This window comes from Frieseomelitta varia, unplaced genomic scaffold (genome assembly GCF_011392965.1).
Source record: "Frieseomelitta varia isolate USP_RPSP 00005682 unplaced genomic scaffold, Fvar_1.2 scaffold_154, whole genome shotgun sequence".
Lineage (NCBI taxonomy): Eukaryota > Metazoa > Arthropoda > Insecta > Hymenoptera > Apidae > Frieseomelitta > Frieseomelitta varia.
This window is the reverse complement of record NW_025109239.1, coordinates 582,871-606,746: the sequence shown is the minus strand read 5'-3', so window position 1 is coordinate 606,746 and position 23,876 is coordinate 582,871. Positions and strand designations below refer to the sequence as shown.

Genomic DNA, 23,876 nt, shown 5'->3' with positions numbered 1-23,876 from the left:
AAAACATACGACAACATATTCTATGAGACGCTCAGATCTAGAATCGTATTATAACTGAAATGCAGAATTACAAAAGTAAGGATTATAGAACCAATGTAATATCGGTTTTGAAGAACCGAAACCGTAACCAATATAGGTCGAAGAATCGAAATTGTCTGTAACAGTTGCAACATTTCGATTGTTCATAATTGTTTCAAACTTCAGTTGAAACTGATGTCGTAACCATTATTTCTGAAACAATTGGACATTGATCAACTACAAATACTTCAAATCCGTTGTGCATTGATTTATAAGATATACAAGTCCGAACGCGAAGATTTTATCCAGGGTGTGCCGGAATTCGTAGTACAGTCAAACAGGGGATGATTCTACGTTAAAAAATAAGAAAAAAATTTGGTATAATATTTTCTTAAAACAAACTTTAAAGTCGATTTTCTCGAAAATCGAGCCCCAGATAAAAAAATGTTATATCAATTTTTGTCTCATTTTTTGACGTAGAATCATCTCCTGCTCGATTGTACTACGAATTCCAGCCCACCCTGTATAATATATTACTTAGATATTACAAAGATATAAATCTTTGAAAAAAATAGCGCCTGCAAGATATTGGCCACTTAATATCATTCAAACTACGAATGAATTATTTTATGTGTCCGTATAATAAATAATATTTGAGTTTACACTTGGATGAGACATCTTGTACAGCTCCTTATCGTGTTATTAAGTAATATATAATTTACGAATCAAGTATTTTAATAATAATTCCTGAATTCTTAATTTCAGGTGAATTAGGAGATTATGATCCTAAAATTCATGAAGGAAATTATATTTCCGAGCACAAATTACTACTTAAACAAACGGAAGCTATTGAAGAGAAAGCTATGAAACTGCATCAAACAGAGTTGAAGGGATTCACTCCAGAACAAGCGGAAACTCACTTCCTTAGGTTAGCATCACAGTTGGATACATATGCCGTTGATCCACATCCTGTAAAGGTAAGACTAGACTTTTTTTCGAATTCGTCTTCACAGTGTATGTTTTGCATAAATTAAACTTTTACCATAAAAGAAGCAAATTTTGCTTTTTTTAAAACTATTCTAGTAAGAATTAGAACCATAGAAGGAGAATCATTCTATGCAACGTATTTATTAAAATGGTAAATAAATTTTAATTGTTTTCAGTTGAAAAGCTAATAATCACAGCGATGTAAGTCTAAATTCTTATAATTAATAGATAATAACGTTTTTCAAGTGTTGAAAGCTTTGTACATTTAATTTCATGATCAACTGTTGTTATAACTTCATTTATTACTGAGAAATGGAAATGTCTAATCAAGATAGTAGACGTAAAACATAATTTTACGAGAAACTTCATAAGAATGACTTACATCACTATAATTCTCTGTCCTTCATTTGTCTAATAGTGACTCCTCACTAATTGTGACACCTCAATGCTGAGCCATTTTAAATTTTACACGATGATTATGAATCTGAAATCCGCTTTTCATCTTCAACGTTCGTAAAAATAATTTTGAGAAAAAGGAAAACTTACAATTTTGAATTTATTTTGCGTTCGATAATTTCTATTTACAAAAAAATAATTCTACAAACTCAATTCCAAATACAATGACGTATATTTTAAACATGTTTAAATAATCATGAAAGTGACCGGAATCTCAATTTCACACAAATTATAAGAAAATTAAGAGTATAATGTGAAAATCGTCTATAAGATGAGATAGGATAGACCCTTTCAAACGAAGTTAGAGTACAAAAAATATGATAGAATAAGCAAAATAATTTAACACTAATTTTAATTTAAAGATCAGAAATATTGTTTTCAATGGATCTGGTAATAAAATAGAAAAAATAGAGCTGATTTTTGTAAAAGAACTTTGTAAGTATAACTCAAGTTATTTAAGAAACGCTTCAATTATGTTCTTACTGCGTTTGGAACTAGAGATGTGACATTCGAGTTATTACATTAATATTACTTCCTTAATGCTTTATAATTTTTCTGTATACCACGTAGAGTATATGAAGTATTGTCATTGTATCAAGATTGTATAAAAATCTTGGTAAAATAGTATAAATTGTTCTCTATTATAAAATCTCATTTTATAAAAATAAGAATCATTACGAAAACTGGAAATTGACACAAGATCAAAAATGTATGTAAGAAAGTTTAGACACTTCCTTTTTAAGCAATTGATTGTGACTATAAAAGTTGCACTGTATATATAACTATATAGTAAATTTAGTTATTTAAAATTAAATTCAGTTATTTCTTGAATTATATTCATACGCTGTTCTCTATCTTTTTCCAACTTATTTCGCTATTATGTTTGTCCTGCAATATTATAAACTGAGAACGATATCGATTCTACAGGATGTTTCAAAAGTCAGGATGTTATTATTGCGTCGTATTCTCCTCGTCGAGAGGAACAAAGTTGCTAAAGGAAATGAACCCCCTCTCTTTTAATTTAATGGAATGCGAGATATTTCTATACAGGGTGTTCAAAAAGGTTGGAACCAAACTTGGCTACGTGTTACTGAGGTCAAATAGATGAAAAAAGTTCATATAAACTTATGTCCGGAAATGCTTTATTGAAAAGATATAAGCGTTCAAAGATTTATGGACAAAATTCGTCTAACAATTCGTTGTATAGAAAATTGTATACGTATTACAAATTATTATACATATTATTCTAAGTCACCTGACATAACGCTTCTCGACTTCTATTTGTGGAGTCATGCAAAAGAATTGGTTTATAAAAATACGATAGAAACAGGAGATCAACTTTGGGAATGTATAATAGTAAAAAATGCATTTATTATTATTTCCGATACAAATGGAATATTTGAAAGAGTTCGCCGTCAATCACTAATTCGACGAGTGGAAGCTTGTATGGAGAAGGAGGAATTTTCGAATATTTCTTATAACTGTCACAATATTCATCATAAATATTTTTAAAAGCTTATATTCAATAAAGCATTTTCAGACATAAGTTTATATGAACTTTTTTCATCTATTTGACCTCAGTAACACGTAGTCCAAGTTTGGTTCCAATCTTTTTGGACACCTTGTATGTACTGCACAATTTATATCGTTGAGACGAGATTTCGTGTTTATAGTACTACAGGAAAGCATGTGTGAGTAAGAAATGTCTGTAGTTATAGCTCAGTCAACAACGAACATTGTCAGTGTATTGATTCTGAATTTGTAGCAGCCTCTTTAATCGCTATAGAGCTGCCGGAAAACGTAAAATAGTTATAGTTATTTTTCATTTGCGTAAAATAGTTATTTTCCTAATGAACTTATTAAAAGATGTTATTTTTTATTCTGCAACATACGAATGTCGCAAACGATATATGCAGCTGTGAACAAGATTTTTGTAAAAGTCATTTGTTTAGTTTCGCAATATAAACAAAGTGATGAGAGAGAGAGAGAGGGAGAGAGAGAGTGAGAGTGACTTAAAAGAGATCCATACATATGGACAAAATTCATTGAGCTGGTATCGACAGTTTTTTTTAGGAATATCTCGGAAACTAGGTCGGCTACTAGTACAGGAAAAAATTGTTTAAAATGTTTGAAATGATTTCTAGAACATGTTTAAAAATCGTCGAAATCGGACAGGAAATAGCTTTTTTCATAATTTCAGCAAATTCGAGAATTATTTTTATACGTTTTAACATTAATTATTAATTAATCTAATTGTATTTAATAATCTATTAGTGATAAAAAAATATAACCATATACAGGGTGATTTTAATCTATAACTGCGATTATTTTCCCAACTATTTGTTACTTAAAAAATGTTTCAAATACAATTTGCTCTGTTTCGAGGAAGCATGTACTTGTTAGTTTGTGGATGCATAAAGAAATACGAAGGTCAATACTATTTTTTTAAATGGAATTACGTAATTTTTTTTACGCAACAAATCATTCCGTATAAAAAGAAGTATTAATCTATCTTTTATACAATCTATCATTAACACGAGAAAAGACAAGAGTAGTATTTTTACATTCAGACTGTTCTTGTCTTTGTCATGCAATAGATTTTATAGAAGTAAGATTAAAATATCTTCTATACTTATAATTTTTCAACATACATACGTACTTTTTTTATAGAAAATGTCAATGGATCAATGAATCAAAAAATTACTCTATTTTTAGAAAACCAAAATCACCTTGATATCTTCAGAAATACAAGATATCCAAAAATCAAAACATATTCATCCGATTAAGATCCCTCAAACGCAATAAATTTCATTTGAAACATTTTTTTTTTATAAAATCACTAGGAAACGAGTTATTTCAGGTATATGAAGATTTTTCTAAAAGAAATAAATGATAAAAGTTTTAAATTTTCCAAATTTTTAATGGTCGTCTAATGCAAGAAACAAAAGTCATAAATAAATGTTAGATTACTCTGATCATTTCCTTACATTTACGATAGCATATCTGGGGATATTAAAAAACTTTAAAAAAAAAAAGACTAATCATTAACAGCTTGTAATTTACGATAGAATTATTGAATAATTGAAGTTATTTACATTTATATTTGAAAGTGCATATTTACAAATTCGAGAAATGTTTATTGAATGTATTTATAAGAAAACAAATAAAATTCCTTTTATTTTTAACATTATAATTAAATTTGAAGAAAGGAAAACAATAGTTGAAGAAATAACTTAAAATTAATTTTAAAAAGAATATAAAATATGTATTATGTATATGCATATAGTACACAGTAAAATATATGGTATAGTAAAAATATTTTTTTTTCTTTATTTCCAGGACCAAAAAGGTGCACAATTATATCTCGGTATTAATCATTGTGGAATTCTAACCTTTCAAGGATCCCGTAAAACACATCATTTCCGCTGGCCGGAGGTTCAAAAAATCAACTACGAAGGAAAAATGTTTATTGTACATTTAACGATAAGTGAGGTAAAATTTTACGAAATTCATTTTTTATAATTATTTTCTTATCGATGTTTATCTATGAAATTGCTAGCAGGCATGTGATATCTGATTAGGATTTAATTTTTAATTTAAGAAAAATATTTTAATAAGAAGTTTTCGAAGATTCTATAGTAATTTATTTTACTATTAATTCCCCCCAAAATAAAACACCTTTTAAAGACACAATATGTGATATTGATGCATATATTTTACTTATACATATATAGAGGGCTCAGAAATCAATCAGTATAAATCACTTAAAAGCAACAATGCAAATACTCTTTTATTGTTGAAATCTTCAATCGATGGAAGAATTTAGTCTTTATATAATAAACATTACAATGTAATCATTACAATTATAACTAAATTATAATTTTACAATATATTACAATTATAACTAAACTGTTCCATTGAGTGAAGAGTTTTGCAATGAAAATACGTTTGTATAACACAAGTCATTTTTAGTGAAAAATTACATTGATTAGCTTCTGAGCCCTCATGATAAAAATACGTCATGTGTTTCATGCATGTATGTTTCACTTATATTGTATGTACAAAGTATCCCTTGATTTGTGGATAATCATCTATGCAGTTTCTTTACGAAAATACATGCGAATAAAACTATTAGATAATGTTGTTTCTTTTATTATTTTTTAATTTTAGTAAAACAATCATTTTTTAAATATGTTTATTTGTAACTAGAAATTTTAACTTTTACATTAGGGTAATAGGAGATTATAATATATTATTTGTTACTAAAATCAGAAAGCTTGAAACCATGTTTAATATTGTAAAATTATCAATATTATTTTCTTAATTTCGAAAAGAAAATTTTTGCAATCTACGTTAAAATTGATAATAATAAAATTGTATAAAAAAAAATTAGATTTTAAATTTATTTTTTTTTAAAGTCTTCGATGCGTTGATATATTTCGAAAGAAAAAGTAACGATTTGGACTGAACTGTAAAAATAATTGAAATTTTTAAAATTAATAACAAATTTTGAATAGAATAATTTTGAATATTAAAAAATCATATAGAAAAGTTAATATTTAATTTATAAAATTGAAATTAAATTTAATAAACGAATTGATAAAGTTTAAAATCGGATAATCAATTTAAGTATAATTCACTAATTCAAGAATTACTATAAAATATATTAAAAATTTTAAAGGATTTAAAAGAACTAAAGAAACCAAAAAAATTTATATTATTAATATTAAAATAATGTAATATTATTCTATATGCACCTTTAGAGACAGTTGTAGTTAAAAAAATTATAAAATATCAGAATAATAAAATTTTGTTATTATACTCAGTTTATATTTTATTATATTACATACAGTTTCTCATAGTTAACATAAGTTTACTATAATCTAAAATCGAATAAATTTTCACATCATTATATACTGTAACATGGTGTTTGTATATATTTACATATTAAGAACATTTTCTTTTTTTTTCTTTGTTGGTCTTATCTTTTAAAACTATTCTAATATTAGTAATAGTTTGTTATCAGTTTATCATATATTTAATATTAATTAGATAATTGAATGATGAATATAAAATTACGTGCGCATTAATTTAACTATACAAAATGTAGTAATAAAGATTGTTAAAATATTTTATATTCCGTAACAAGTGAACAATAGTAAAAGTAACAAAGTAATCAGTCAGTTATTGTTTCAATCATTTCATATGAATGTGATCGATGAACAAACCTTGACCTACTGACTGAACGTAGTTTATAGGATTACTAACTCCATGAGTCTTCCAATCGTTTGAAGTGTATCGACATGTCCATAAATACAATGTTCGAAGTGGAAGAGAAATATCTCGTTTTTCAAAAATGTTTGAATCACTTTGGAATTAATTTGAATTTTATAATAAAACTAATGTTAAATTCATTGTCTATATTTAAATCATAAATACGTTGTGAAATATCAAAGTTTTACGAATAAAAATATTAATTTCTTAAGATATTAAAAACATAAAGGCATAAAAATATTACACTCACGTTTAAAGACAGTATATAACAAATACTATATTTATTACAAAATTAGAATTGAAAATTGATTATATTGTCAACCAGAATTATTAATTTAGATAATACTTTATACAAGAAAGAGTCTGTTAAGTGTTAATATGTTAACAATTGTGCATTTAAAAAATTTCATTATTTATTAATTATAAAATATTTTTGAGCAAGAATATATACTGAATTATAAAAGATTTAAAAATATTGATAAGAATATTTAAAAATATATACTAATATAATTTCCAAATGTTATTAATTTGAAATGGAACAGGTACAAATTTCCTTTATTCACACGCAATTAAAAAACTTTATCATCTACAATAAATACTGAACAGCAAAGGAAAGAAACTAATTTCTTTACATTTCTAAGCTTCCAAAAAATGTAAAAAAATTTTGGATTACTTAATAAAGCTTTTACTCTAAAGCTTTTTATATTATACAATCAGTTTTTAAATCAATTCTTTGAAAGATTTCATAGAAAAAATAAAAATTTTCTTCAAATTTGGAAAATGAAATTTCACTAAGAACATTAACAATGCAATTTGGAGAGTTAAAAATAAAAGGTGTTCTAAGATTTTTAAATGAGAGTGTACATTAAAAAAGAAACTTTTTTGAAAATGATTTAAGAAACCTTTTACATAATATCCAAATATTAATGTATGTAGACATTAGTTAAATTTAAAAAAACACAATATTTGTGAACAGTTTATAACATGTTTTTTTATTTAAAAATTCTCTCTTGTTTTTCATTTTTAATTTTTATTATTTTAGGCATTAACAAATTAATTTGTTTAAATTTTCAAGTGGCATATTGTTTCAACAGTGTTGTTGTAAAGTCTCCATTAGATGTTTTATGTTATTAGAGCTATTTCCGCAACATCTCAAACGGATTAAAATCTGACGGCTGAAGTCAACTCATGTTTATTAATATTTTTTGATCTTTTTCTTTCAAATATCCTCTACAAAATTTGATTGGTTATTGAGATATTTTAAAAATTTGAAAAATGCTTAGGATTAGTATCCTGTCCCATAATAAAACAAAAATAATTAGCAAAACTATTTGCACAAATTTTAAATTAACATAACTGTTCTTAAACTTTTGACCAGCAATTGTTTCAGGTTACAATTCTGTTACTAATGCAATTACAAAAATATCAAAGAAGAAAGATGAATGGTTCAAAGAGTGTTATATTCGTAGGAGTACGTTTCTTTTAGAAGTACAGTGATATATATGCAATGAACAATTACATTATTTTTTTAAATGGAAATACATACTTTTGTATGTAGATTCTTTTATCACTCTACGTAAAAAAGGTATTGAAATATAATGCTAAAAGAATTATTGGTTATTGAGATATTTTAAAAATATCTCTTCATTGAAGATAATACTAAGGAATCTAACGAGAGATATATCCACATCATCAACAAACATTGTAACAATTTTTTTGTGAAATTAATAACAATTGCACAAGTATGGTGTATTTACAAAACCTAAGACAGAAGTTCCAAAACTAATAATAGAAAACGAAAATAACATAGTGAATGTGCTTATTTATGTAAATTGGATTCGCTCATATATGCCTGGGATGTTTAGAATATAATGAAAAAGCGTTTGAACGACTTCAAACATCTCGATAACTAATCATTTTTTTACCATTGTACTTTAATATTTTTTTACTATAGAAAGCATGCATTCCTATTTTAAAAAATAATGCAATTGTACATACACAATTGTACTTCTAAGAAAAATGTAGTCGTGCAGATGTAATACTTTTTGAATCATTCATCTTTATTCTTTGACATTTTTTATAACTACACTGGTAACGAAGTTATAAGTGGAAACAATTGCATGGACCACCCTGTATAAAGGTACATGTATTATATATTTTAAAATAAAATTGGAGAGAAATAAATTTTTGAAATAGGTAAATGGAAATAAATACTTTTATTTTCTCGAGTGATACAGAGTTTACTTTTTTGAAATAGTATTTCGAATACATATATCTTAATAATAAACATATTATATATTTCAAACCTACTGTATTTTAATATATTTTAATTTATACAAATATTCTGAAATAAATATTTCATTAACATTTAAAATAATAGTATTACAAGTACGCAGTTTAAAAATTTTATATTGTAATAGAAAACATAAAACTTTTATTTTATTTATAAATAATTAAAAATTCTTAAAGAAAGTAATTTTTATATATTATTAACTTATTTGCTTCAAATAGAATATATTTTTCACACATATTATCTTTTAAACAATTTTTTATTCGGAAATATAACTTACTTGCCTGCTTATACAAACATGATCTTAAAAAAGTATTGAGCGATATTTGGAAAATCTTTTTTTTCGAAACTCCTATTTTCCTACATTGTCCAAATTTAAATAATGTTTGCTCATGATTTAAGTATTAAATGAAATACTATTTAAAAGTATTAAATGAAATAATATTTCCAAATATTGTTTAACTTGAATGTTGAATGAAATAATATTCTATAAGCAAATAGTATTTCCTTATGGAAATATTTCAATTTTCAGTATTTTGTTTTATACTATAATTTAAATTTTCCCCAGCCCTGCCTTCAAATAATCTTGAGATATTTTGAGATAATAAAATTTTATTTATAATAATTTTATGATAGCTTGAAATTTTTTTACGAAATATAAAATTTTGATGTAACTCTTTTATCATCAAATATTCATTTTGAAATCGTAAAAATTTCAGTTGCACTTTTATTATCTCTGTCGGCAACGTAAATGATTTACTTCAATTTTAGCAAGACACCTTGTATATTACGCGTTCGATATTGTTACGAGTTCAACTAATCTTATTATTTTCTACTGCTGGGCCTATTCAGGACGTGAGGACAAAGGTAAGTTGTTCCGTAACTGTCACACAGATTGTTCGTGTTTTTCTTAACCTTAGTGGAAATTATATATTTGATTGATTGTTGTCGCAACACGATCGTGTTGCAATACTATCGACTTGTTACTAGTAACAATTCAATTATCAGTGTAAAAGTGAAGAGGAGATTGTTGTGTCGTTACTGTTGAAAATTATAATATTAACAGATTTGTGACAATTAATCGTCTCGATGAAACGACGTAATTGTTTGAAGTCTCTTAAATCGGTATTAAATCAATAATTATCTTCGATAGATTCTGCACTATTACATAAAATTCGAAATCGTCTGCATTTATTAATAATTTAATTTTTAAACATCTCTAATGGCATTATCGTGCTGTCTGTTGATTATTTTATACGTTTGACAATTTTTATATAAAACATCTTTGAAAAAAAAAAAAAAATGTCGATCGCGTATATATCGTGAATTAATATTACAAAACAGAATATCTAACAAACTATTAAATGACATTCGTTATTATTTTCTTATTATTGAATCGGAATATGATTAATTATAAAAAAATGTAGCCGTTTTCGTTTATGATCCTACAATATAATTTACGTTTAATAGTGTAGTACTTGGTGTGAAATAGTTATTCCAAATATTTTAGTTATGTCAGAAGGTATTAGCATAAATAAACAGATCAGCCGTTTTTTTTTTTCCTAATGATTTTATTCTTTTTTGTTGCGTGATAAAACGAACTATGTTAGCTGTAGCTGTCGAAACTAATGTACATAGAGTAGACGTTTTAGTGCAATGTTTCCGAACCATTTTCAGAAAAAGCACACTGTTGGGTTTAAGTGTCCCACGGGATCGAACTGCCGCCACGTATGGAGATGCGCCATCGAGCAAATGTTATTTTTCACGTATGTATGCTGTTATTCAGCTAATGGCTTTCAATGTATTGGCATGAACAATCGTGGCTTCATATTTTGTTGTATAAAATATACCATGTGTATGTGTTTACAATTATATTACATATATCTTGGATCATCGACGAGATCTTACTAGAGATGTACGCGAAATATATCCAAAAATTTCGGGTCGGGTTGAGAATTCATTTTGAGATCGGGTCGAAGTTCCCGAAAATATCTCGTAATACGAGATTGTCGAAATTTGTGAGAATTTCGGGATTGTCAGAAGCTGTTGAAAACACAGTACTGGATAAAATAGTATTTCAAATAAATATATTTATAGAGATTGTTTTCTACGTAGTGTTTATTTTAAATAATTATTTGTTTTTCTATTGATTGAATTATTATATAAATTTATGATTGAATTATTTTAATTAAATTATACATAAATTTATGATTGAATTATTTTAATTAAATTATACATAAATTTATGATTGAATTATTATATAAATTTATTTCATTTGACAAATATACGGGAGATGTATTTCAATTATGTATTTTTCGTGATATCATTATTTGAAGTAGATATTTCTCTCATCATTCACGCAATGAAATATTATTTGAATATTATTTTTGTGAAATTGTTTCTAATTGTTTACTTTTGTACATGAATAAAATTCTGTCTATGAAATAGTTGCATATGTGTCTTAATGTCACATTTGTGTTTCTACGTCGCAGGTTAAATAAATAATAAGCTAACTTTTTTTAGGAATGATACTTAATAATACTAATTAATATTTATTTTTTCTCCATACTTTTTCCAGTTAATTTCCCTTTGAAATAATATTTGAAACAATCAGTGCAAATTTCGAAGCATGAAATATTACTTTAAATAATAATTGCTAATACGCTTTAAACAATTATTATTTCAATTAATAATTCTACATTTGAAATAAATAACTTTATACGTGTGTATATCATTGTCAAATAAAGTAAATTTTCATATAACATTTTATTTTAACAAGAATATTTTAATTACTATTTCAAATACTTTTTATTTTAAATCTACACAGCTCTGATTGAAAACCTGACTTTTCTACAAGAAAATCTAAAATAAAATATTACATTCGTTATACATATAGTTCTTATTTCTCTTCCGTATTCTATAATTTCATAACTTTATAATTTTATAATTCTCAAAAACCTCAGAAATGAAACCTCTTGAGAATCCCAACTTCTTCGATAATCCCGAAATCCTCCAACTGTGAGATATTTTTGAGATTTGTCCCAACTCATTCCGCCCATCGAGTTTCCGTCATTTTCGGGTTTTCTTACATCTCTAGATGTTACAATTCTTAACTGTATTCAATTATTATTCAGTTATTTTACTGAATCATTTTTATATCCACGAACATATTAGATCTAAAGTTGTAACAATTTTGTTGTAATTTTTTGTTATTTATTAATAATAATTAATTAAATGTAATTGTGAAATTATTAAATGATCCAAGATTTTATTTAAATTATAAATGAATATTAACATTGTTTGTATATAGTACCTACATGTGTGTATGTGTGCATCTATATACATGTAATTTATAACGGAATGATATTTATAAATTTACAGATAAGTATAAACTATATATGTGTAACAAAACTTAAGGAAGCATAAATTTTATTATAAGAAAGATAAAATATTTATATACTAAATTTCAGTTGATAATCATTTAGCAATAATTTTTAAAAATTTTACAATTTTGAAAAATTTTTCAGAAATAGAAGTATTTTAACGGAGTTAAAAAAATTTAGTTTTTTAATTGATTTTAAATTTTGTCGGTGGTTCACATAAGTTTGTACACTTTTTTCATAATAACTTCAATATCATTTTATTATTTTGTATATTTTATAAACCTCTATGATGTAATTTAAAATTTATATATATACACACATTTATATCGCTCGATTTAATTTTCATTTAAGTAGCTCATTTTATACAATTTGAAATAATAATGAAGAATTAGGAGATTATTTCTCATTGAAATAATAATAGAACTGAATAATACAAGATAACTACTAAAATATTTAATTTAAAAGATAATTACTAAATATTTAAATTAGAATAATTTAAAAAAAGACATATCTGATAGCTTACATCGAACGAATCGTAGAGAATATTTTTTCATTCACACTTTCCTGTTGCGCGATGTTTGTATCGATAAATGTAATAAAAATATAATATTAATGAATCAAAGATAAACGATATATCATACGAATTAGAAAGGATCTTAATATTAAAAAAATTTGAGATTATTTAACGATTCGAATTATAAATCACTAGTTAATGGCAAATCAATATGAAGCATTGAAAATATATTTATATAAGGTGTTGTTCCACCTAAGTGTATCACTTCAAGTATTTTCGTTGTTTTTGAAAATATGAACAAAATTTATTAAACAAAATAATTCAGTTCATAGGTAGAGAGATTTCGGAGGTTTCAAAGATACGTCCATTTTTTTTTAAATGAAACTAAATAATATATTTTCTGTACCATTAATTTAAATAGCATAAAAGACAAGGACAAGAATGCTGCCTCTGTTTTTCCTCGTCATTCATACAATAAATTTTACAGAACTAAAATGTCTCAGAGATAGAATATCTCCTAAATTGATACACATAGATTAATACTTTTTAACAAAGAAAGTCGACTTGCATCGATTAATGGATGAAAAAACATATCATACCATTTAAAGTGGAGATAACCTTGGAAATCACCTACGGAATCATTATTACCATATTATGACGCCCTCTATACTGAATAACTTAACGTTAACGAAATTTTTTCATACCATGTCAAGATGGATAAAGTTATTGGGATACTCTGTATATTAAATATTGCAAGATACGTTTTGAAGATTTATTGTATTTAAGTGCCATCCGCACATATGTTACACATACAATCTGTTACATATTGCAATTTTTGAATTTTTTGGATTTTTGCTTTAATAAATTAAAGATTTCGTTTCAAAGAAATAGTAACTTTTTTAAATTCAATCCAATGAATCCAAAACACTTTTGATTTCATTAATAAACCAATAGATAAAATGATTGTTAAATGAAGTTAATGAACAGTTGATGTCAGTAAGATCTGTATTAAGAGATAAAGTGATTTTTATTATAATATGGAAAATTTCTTTAGAAAGTATGCATCTTTGTTCTCATCTTAATTCTCCAAGAATATTGATGTAACTCTACTAATAAATCTATTATTTGTTCTTTAATTTCTGAAGTATAAATAAAAATATGTAAATTGCAAAGAAGATAATATATCATGTATTAAAATATTATATCATATATCATATATTTAGAATATAAGCATTTTTTGAAATCTGCTTTTGTAAAGATCACAATTAATATCGAAACAAAAAATCCGTCACAATTCTTACGATAAAAGTATAAATAAATAAATTATAATTATATATAATAAATAATAGCGTAATAAATGTTTATAATTCTAATGCAATATCAGAAAGTCCTTAGATTTCGTAGCTGCGTGGAATTTATATGGCATTGATCCAATTAATCTAGTACAAAATTTAGTCGATATCAGGCTATATTTTTTTGTAATTTTTATCTATTAATTCTACTTTATTGATGAACTCTTAATTGACGTTTGATGCAATTCCATAAGAGAATGCAATTTCATAGAATTAAACCTGGAGATTGATTTGGTCCCCTAATTACGTTAATATTTTATACTGTCAGAGGTGTTTTCTTTTTTTTTAAATTACTTTAGAAAAATACTTAGAATTGTTGAAATAACTATTTTTTATTGAATAAATGATAGTATATGATTTTGCATGATAATGCAATACACAAAGTTTTCCATAATTTCTTTTATTCGTACAAGAACCCGTTTAGAATTTGGATTATTGTATCCAATCGAAAAGTTCTTTCTTGTAGTATTTCAACATATGCAATGATTACTCATATATTTGTGTAACAAAGTTGCTATATACAACTAGATTGTTTGTTAACTTTTGTCAATAAATTTATATATAGCAACAAGTTACATTTGGCTCACTTATTATAGCTAACGCTTTCGTACTTACGTTCTTTCAATAATTTACATTCATACTCAGTGAATCACTGCACACGGTTAACCATCTGGGAGTTATTAATATATTGAAGAGTTTCGTGAATTCGCGAAGGTCTCTCCATCATTCGGCCAAACGTGACTAGTCATTAGAATAAGTGTAGAATATTTAGTGTAATTTGGAATAACACAAAATTTACTATAATAAATAAATTTACTATAATAAATTTTTAATTAACCATAATTTTTTATTTTTTTGTTTCTGAGGTCTTTGCAACACCTCAACATTCTAAACTCACAATGATAAGAGATTTTTGACATGTCACGATGCAAAATCTTAGAGATGTTTGAACTGAAAGTAAAGTTTTAATTTATGATAAATTTATTTAATATCCGTTAGATTTTGTAGGATTTGTGAAAAGTCATTCTAATAGAAAGTACTGGCATTTTGAGTATCGTGAACACAAACAAATTGTATAAAATTATATCAACAAAGTATGCAAGAACGTAGATCTGTTAAGAAGTTCTATAAAACTTATACGAATTATAAGTTTCATTCTTGTACAATGCGCTTTCAAAATTAAATTGAAATAAAAAAGATAGAAAACTTTATAATGCAATTAAAGATACAAGCTTTTATTTATGCATTTTACAAGAAATTATTTAAATCTCTGAAAATACATTGTCATAAAATAACTAACAAAAATTATAAATTGGTCATTTTTTTTTTTACGTAATCTTTCTATTTTTTGAAATACCAAAATACATTTTTTGACGTCATCATTTTCGTTTACTAATTCACTTTCTGAAGAAATTGTGCAATATCTTTATCGTGATAAACAAAACGTTGATTTATTGTAAGATTATTAAATATTATATTTTATCAATATTATTTTATTAAATAAAATCTTGTATTTCATATTTAGTAAGTTCTTCTTGTAATTATGGAAAACATGACAGAATATACAATAATACATATAAAATATATTAAAGAATATATAAAATAAATTGATAGGAAAAAGGCACCTATTAATTATTCGAATTTTATTTGGATAATAAAAATTTTGTATTAGAGTATTTGAATAAAAAGAGTTCGATTTGAAAGTTTATTGTACTTTGTTTAAGCAGTTTACAAATATAACATTCAAGATGAGAATATCAATAAATTGTATTAACTTATATTAAAAAAGATTGAAATTATTTATTGCAAGAATCCGTGAATTATTTCATTCTTTAGCAAACGAGTGATTGAGGACAAATAAGAGAGCATCAGTCATTAGATATTAAACCGAAATAAATTTTCCTTATTGATAATTTTCATCAGTAACTGAAAAAGAGTTAATTTCACCAAGAACTGTTATGTCTAAGTAATCGAAATAAATTTCTCTCATTGATAATGATTATGAAAAATTTTGATTATGGCAATGAAAAAATTTATCTTGAAACTTTAATTATTTTCTCTTCTTGAAATTTTAATCAAAAATATCTTAGTTAAAACAATAATTGTTATCCTACTTTTTCCATTCTAGTTATAATACTTACGGTTTCTGTTAAAAAGTGTTAAATGAATTCATTGGAAAATAAACATTGTATTTTTGAAAATACTCTCTTGTTTTGTAGATCTTACTTTATATGTTTTGTTGATAAATTTAAAAACCAATAATAAAATTCAACTTTGTAATTTAATATTATATTACTGAAAGTTTATGTCGTGTCGTACAATTTGTCGAATTTGGATAATTTTAAATTTATCTTTGAGAATTTAATTTCTACAAATGTATATGAATAAAAAAATTTATGAAAATTTATTGGATAATATTTTAATAACTTTAGTAGTTTAACATATATAACAACTCTTTGTTTATTAGATATTTTACAATATACAATTACGTAATTTGGTAAATCGTGAAAAATTTCTTAAGATTAAAATATAAAATAATATATAAAAATTTCTCAAGATCAAAAATCATCTTAAGATTAATTTAGTCTTCAAATACGTATTTGTCTTTATTGACTAAAATTAATTTTTAAAATCGATCTATTCCACATTGTTTATAATATTTTATGGAAAAAAAGAAATTTTAACAGATCAAAACTACAAAAAGAGCTTAGTACTGTGACAGAAAAATTATCACATTGAATTGTAACTTGAAAAATAAGATGAACTTTGGGAAACTAATTACAATAAAATGACGAGTATTTTTCTTTTAAATTCAAACTTCTTCATTTTCTAAGACTTTTGTAATATATAAATACTTCACTGATAGTGAACAATCATTGTAAAATAAATGTCTGACTGTACAAAAATATTGATTCAGTTAATAAAACAATTGAATAAATTTCTAATGTAAATTCTGTTTTGATTAGATTACCTAGGGCGTCAGATGCACCAGTTGTAAGCGGTGGATCTATCTTCTCCTGGGGTACAAAATTCAAATATACCGGTAGAACAGAAAAAGAAGTTTTAGAAGAAACGGGTCCGCTTCGGAAAGAAGAACCACCTATACAGCGATGTCAAACCACGTGTCTTAGAAGAAAAGCTAGTAGTGTGCCAGCCACCCCCAGTACCCCTAGTCAAGATCTTGTTGAAATCAGTTAGTATTTTTTTTCTATTATTAATTTTAGCATGCATTATCATAATATGTATATAATCTTAACTCATGCATATATATGTATATAATCTTAACATTAATTTGACATATAGGGTAATATAGAATAGTGTAATAGTAGGATAAATTAATATAGTACTCTGGTATAGTATAGAGTAATATATAGTATACAGTACATATACATATGTACATATACATATGTAGTATGAGACTGTACGAAGAATAATTCTTACATATTTTCCGCCTGCCTTGCAGATATTTGAAATTATAAATAGCAGTCAACGTTATTTTACCAAAATGCAAATTTAAATACAAATTAAGCACATTAAGCAATAAAACAACAATAAAAATAAAATACATATGTATATTAATTAAAAAACTGTATTTTTAAAAATCTTTACTTATTGAGATATAACATATTCTTTATTTATTAAGTTTCTATTGAAATTCTATATAAATTTAATATTATTTAATTCTTATCAAATACATGTTTCATCAAAATGAACAATATAAAGCAGATATCTTTTTGAAGAATCCAAGGTGCATCATGTTATTTCAACGAAATTTAATAAAATCAATAAATAACTGAAATGAAAAGAGTTTCTTTTTAATATAAATTGCGCAATAGCGGTCATATTAGCGGTACTGAAATAACAGGATTTTTTGCGGCTTATAATATACACTATAGTACTCATAGAAGATTATTTAATCAATATCTAAGTCACACAGACAGTAAAATTTAAGTCAATTTGAAATTTTAAAAGTACATTTAGTTAGAAAAACTTTAGATCATTATGTAAGATGTATTCCTGAAAATAAAAAAACATTTTTTAAAATCACTACTAAATCAATAGATTGGAAGATAATTGAGTGTGAGGAGTTTCAAATAAAGATTCTTGTATCATTTTTTATGTAAAAATGTCTAACTAAATTCAAACAAACTATTAAATATAATACATAAGTATTATTTAAAATATTATTTTTATTTAAAGTTTTAATTTACATATTCTTTAACAATTATATTAATGGTAAAGTTATATCGATGTAAGCTCTCTACAAATTTTTTATTATAGTCAATTTTTTTTTTTGTTGTAATAATGCGATTATGAAACAATATCTACATATGTATATACTACATGATGAGATGAGGAGAACATGATATAAACATTATTGTTGATCTTATAGACGAACAACCTGAGAATTAATAATAGTCTAACAATCTGAGAATTAATAATAGTCTAACAAAAATTTTAGATTCAATCGTAGAATTGTCGGCTTCATATATTCTAATTGTAGACTAATGTAACGTAAAATCACGAAAAAGTGAGACTTTTACTAGAATTATAACATGTATATGTAATATGTATAATTATAATATGTACATTTATACGAAGAGATATTGCTATTAAGTATTATCCGATATTAATTTAAATTGTTAGCTAAGTATAATTAATTTCTTAAAACCATAAGAAAAATATAAGAGAAAATAATTACTTAAAATATTTCTAAAAAATATACATATGTATTTTGCTATCTACAAGTCACAGGATATTTGTTAATTTTAATAAAATAAGTCTATGATAAAATTTTCAAAACACAGTATTGTATGTTTTCATAAAATAAGTCTGTGATTAAATTTTCGAAAAACAATAATGTATATTTTCAAAACATAATGAATCTTTATTACTAATTGTAATTTGACTAGAACATAGATTTCCGATAATTGTCATCACAAAATTAGTTCACGCAAAATCTCTCCCTATATTTTTAAATACATTTCTCAAAAGTCAGATTTTATTCTGGTCCAAATTTCAAGCATCAATAATCATATATGTATTGTTATTGTATATGTTTTATAATCGTAGTACAATGAATTATAAATTTAGTTGACATTCTCGTATACTTTTTTTTTTCCATCATATAATTTAATTTCTCCAATTATTTTTCTTACAATTAGATTTTTATGCATTTATAAGAAATTTAAAAGTGCAAAATTGGACAAAATGCACATAATATAAAAAAGTTTGCAAAATATTCAAAATACCTTTTATATTTGATTGAGTAAAATAGTTTTCTATCGAAGTTTTCTTTTTTAAATCAAATTCTCGGAAATATAAACTTGCATAGAAATCCGCAGTCTACTTATTAACACGGTTAATAAGTATCAACTTTGTTCTGTTATTTCAACACTTACTATCTGTTCTACGTACACTACAATAATTATCGTGTGTCTATCTAAACGATAGGATGCATTGTATAAACAGGAATTAAAGTCAAAGATGACTGCTCTAACAATATCTGATTACTACACAGATATTGTTAAATAGTATAATCTACGCGAAATATATTTAAAATATAATACTTATAAGTTTCGAATTTTTAGGATATTCCAGTTTGCCACGTAGCTGTCACAGCGCAGGTTTGGATGGTGCTGGAATGTCAGAAGGTAGTACCGGCGTTCCATTCAGTTCGCCTTATTGTCCAGATAATACTTTACCACTTCTAGAACCTGTTTCGGAGGACCAAGAAATTCATGGCAGAAGAAACAATGGTCAGTCTCATTTGATTCTTTTATATTATGGAATTTCTTCTTTCGTCGTTCTTGTAGATTTCTATTAAATTGAATTTCTATGCTGACTCGAGACGCATGGCTTATAGTATATATATATACACATTAATTATTACAGATTTATTTAATATGATTTTTTCAATCGAATCGTTTTGGATTGATCCTTTGCACATGAACGCAAATTTGATTATTAATCGAACATTACATAATTATAATTATAATTAATATACTATGCATTACTAAAAAGACTCTTGAAAGGGAGATGAAGCTGATTGGTTACGTTTTACTCAGGTGAACTCACTTTTCTTGTACAATCTCAAAAAAATCTTAAAAACATTAATTAATTCCCTTATTAATCATTTCTGTGAATCAAACTTAATAACTAATATATGATGAATAAATTTATTCTTTCTTTTTAAAACATTTTTCTTTGTTAAAATATTTAAACAATATTTAATATGTAGAGATTGATGAAATTTTTCCAATAAAATGACTATAAACACAATTTCGCATAACGTATATTCGTAATATATTTATAAATATATAATAGAATATTTCTGAGATCGTAGTACAACCAACCAGGATGTGAATTTACATATAAAAATAAAAAATCGAAAATATAAGAATAAAATTTTTTCGTATTTGTTTTCGAAAAAATTGGATTTGAAAATTTATCAAGTATATTTGAATTTAAATTCTAGGCGTGACAGAAAATAATAATTAATAAAAGGTTATGTGCAAAAGAATATAAAATAAAATTTTTTCATTTAAAGCCTCATTAAAAAAAAAAAAGGGTTTTAACTATGTTTCATTAGAAATTGCCTTAATATCACGTATATTTGATAAATTTTCAAACTCGATATTTTCGGAAACGAAGCATCTTTTAACAAAATTTCTACATTTTTTTCTTATTTTCGCAAAATAATCTCCTGTTTTTTTTCTATTACACCTAGAATTAGCTAAATTCAAGTCTATTTGATGAAATTTTCAAACTCAATTTTCTCGAAAATGAAGTATCATATGAAAAAATTTTATTCTTTCTTTTCGACTTATTTTTACGTAGAACGTGCGTTGTAACGACTGAAGTATTGTTCTTATTTCTGTATTATCCTGTAGAATTTCTGCTCAGCAATGCATAGTATATTTTGTGATATCAAATCAAGTATCCTTGTGTATTATACTTTCCCTCTCTCTTTCTCTTATCGTAACCCATTGTTAATGCTGATTGCATATATTTTACAAGACGTGCGCATGCGCGCACGCACGTTACACAATTACACATGCAAATGAAGAAAGATATTTTCTTGCATTGTACAATGTACATATATTGACAGAAGAACCATGCGTCACGATGGAATGCACTTATAACACGCATGTGTAAATAAGTATAATTAATGTGTTTCAGATTGAAAAGATAATTTTTTTTATTTATTAACTATCGTTGTATCTTATGTGGTTAATCACCAAATCACAAGAAGTCGTATACCGTAATTCAATCAATGAATATATTTATCTATTAGAAGTAGTAATCTCGTGATTACATTTGTCGTTATGTTGCATTGATTGCATGTACATACATATATAATTGGTTTTAATACTATTTTGAATTATCAGTATTGCATGAGTGTTTTTATATCTGGGTGAAAGGCTCCAATAATATCATAAAATATATTCCGATACATACCTCATGTTATATTACGCTATATTTGTTTTCTTATTTTAAATATGAATTTGGACAAAATACTATACATGCTAGTACGATTAATTTATATTTTGTTGTCGATGGATCATTTTATTTAATATTAATATACTTTTGGAGATTCGAGGTAATTTACATTTTGTTCAATATTTATTTATTATTGTTTTTATTTACTCAATTCTTGATGATTTTTTAATAATATTTCATTTTTTATTTATAAGAAGTCTTAAGAGCTTACCGAAATTCTATCTTATCAACAAAGCCAAGAGATATACGAGCAATTAATAGCATTAAACACCAAAACAATAAGTAGTACACACTAATATCAGAAATAAAAATTTTGAAGAGGAATATACCGCATCGTGACACAGAATTTCTTATTATTTGTATTTCGAAATTTTAATAGACAGATTCAACTTGAATCTTTTTATTTGTTTATATTTCTACCGTTTTGATATATTTTTTTTTTCTTTTTATAGAGCGTTCACTCTTTACTTACGTTTATATTTTCAAAGGGTCTTGCATCCAGAAATACGTCTAATTCGTCTAATTTAACCTGATATAATAAAAATAACTGTTACATAGTTTGAAATTTAAGAATATTTTAAGATATAAAATATATTAACTATATGGATGCAGGGTGATTGCAAAACATGTGGGAAATACAAGCTGATTTAGCAGTAAGAAGAAAAATTTATGTAAATGTATACCCATATGTACGTCCTTGTTTTTGAATTAATAGCTTATTTTGCATTTGCTTACATACTGAAGAAACTGCTCAAAGTAACCATTTTTAGCTTCAATACAGGCATGTATACATACTCATCTCATGAACTGTCGAGCTGATTTAAACAGATCAAGTATTGCACGAATATATTGGCAATTTTGGACGATACGTTGACAAAGTTTTTCAACATTTTCTACTAGCGTTTTATAAATCACAGACTTTAACCCTTTTGCTACCATAGATGAGATATAAGTCGCTTAAATACATGCCAAATCGATTAATTCTACGAAATAAAAAAAATAGAGGAAACAGAGTAGTTTAAAATTCCCTTTAAAATGTGAATTCGAATAAACATTGTAGAATGTACTATTACAAGATCTAGATTTCAATCTTAGATAAAATGCATAAGATAGTATATCCTTGGAGTAATTGTTATTATTAGTATAATTTTCGCATGACTGAAGGAGTTAATCAAGCTGGCAAGTGAAAATAAAAAGAAAATAATCTTACCAAATTCAGTCTTCAAAAAAATTTTTTGTTATGAATATATGATTTTTAGAATAAAATTAATAGATTAAAATAAATTAGAGTAAAATTAGAATAAAATTTTTGATTACGAATATATGATTTTTAGAATAAAATTAATAATGATAATTCCATCACTATTACAATTATTATTGTTAGTGTAGTTAAACTGAAACATCATTAACATAAATAATGATGTCCTCTTCATCACGTACATTCGAGATCTTATCATGTCGGTTCTTAAATTTCTGTTATAATCATGTTTACTACGAGGGATGAATTTCAATAGATCCATCTCTTCTTTTCTTTTGTCACTGTTCTGCCTTTAGAATTTAACAAGTGTATATTTTTGTTAAAGTCATATTTGAATATGATGTAGCATTTCGATATTTATAATTTTATTCAATCTAGGTTAAGCTAATTCACTGGTAATTCACTAGTAAATAACTATTATTTTTCTATTTGTGATAGAATTTTCTTTGTTGAGAAAAAATCCTGATAAGTCGTTTGAACTACATAAAATAGTCGTACGAAAAAACTGTTAATTTAAATAACATCTAGTCTCCAATTCCATCATATCTACACGAAAGATTATTACAAAGCTGCAACTCGAAAGCAAGGCATATAGAGCATACGTTTTCTTGGACTTTTCTTCTTAGTTTAGCGTACTGAATTAGCCTCCGCCGTACTTTCCACATATCCTGAATCACCCTGTGATTTTCAACATATTATAGTTCCTAAATAATTCTTTCTTTTTGTTTTCTTATGAGTCAAGACATGCAATAGTGAACATATTTTTAAATATCGTATAGTCGATAATAGGTAAAAGTATTAAATTTTAAAATGATTCATTATTTTCGATAATGAAAATTAC

The 23,876-nt window shown here is 25.1% G+C and overlaps 1 protein-coding gene across 5 annotated transcripts in view; it reads left to right on the top strand.

The window, feature by feature from the left end:
• The window catches only part of LOC122536064 (FERM domain-containing protein 5), a 71,825-nt gene that overhangs the window by 36,313 nt on the left and 11,636 nt on the right, over positions 1 to 23,876 (top strand). For 2 of the 5 annotated variants that reach the window (XM_043668140.1, XM_043668132.1), the window contains exons 5-11: positions 784 to 995; positions 4,801 to 4,953; positions 9,878 to 9,892; positions 10,703 to 10,791; positions 17,241 to 17,467; positions 19,866 to 19,928; positions 19,989 to 20,033. In XM_043668140.1, the coding sequence (XP_043524075.1) occupies positions 784 to 995; positions 4,801 to 4,953; positions 9,878 to 9,892; positions 10,703 to 10,791; positions 17,241 to 17,467; positions 19,866 to 19,928; positions 19,989 to 20,033 (804 nt within the window). Of the gene's footprint in view, positions 1 to 783; positions 996 to 4,800; positions 4,954 to 9,877; positions 9,893 to 10,702; positions 10,792 to 17,240; positions 17,468 to 19,865; positions 20,034 to 23,876 lie in introns of all 5 variants that reach the window. The other 3 variants (XM_043668120.1, XM_043668117.1, XM_043668125.1) reach the window with 2 other exon arrangements.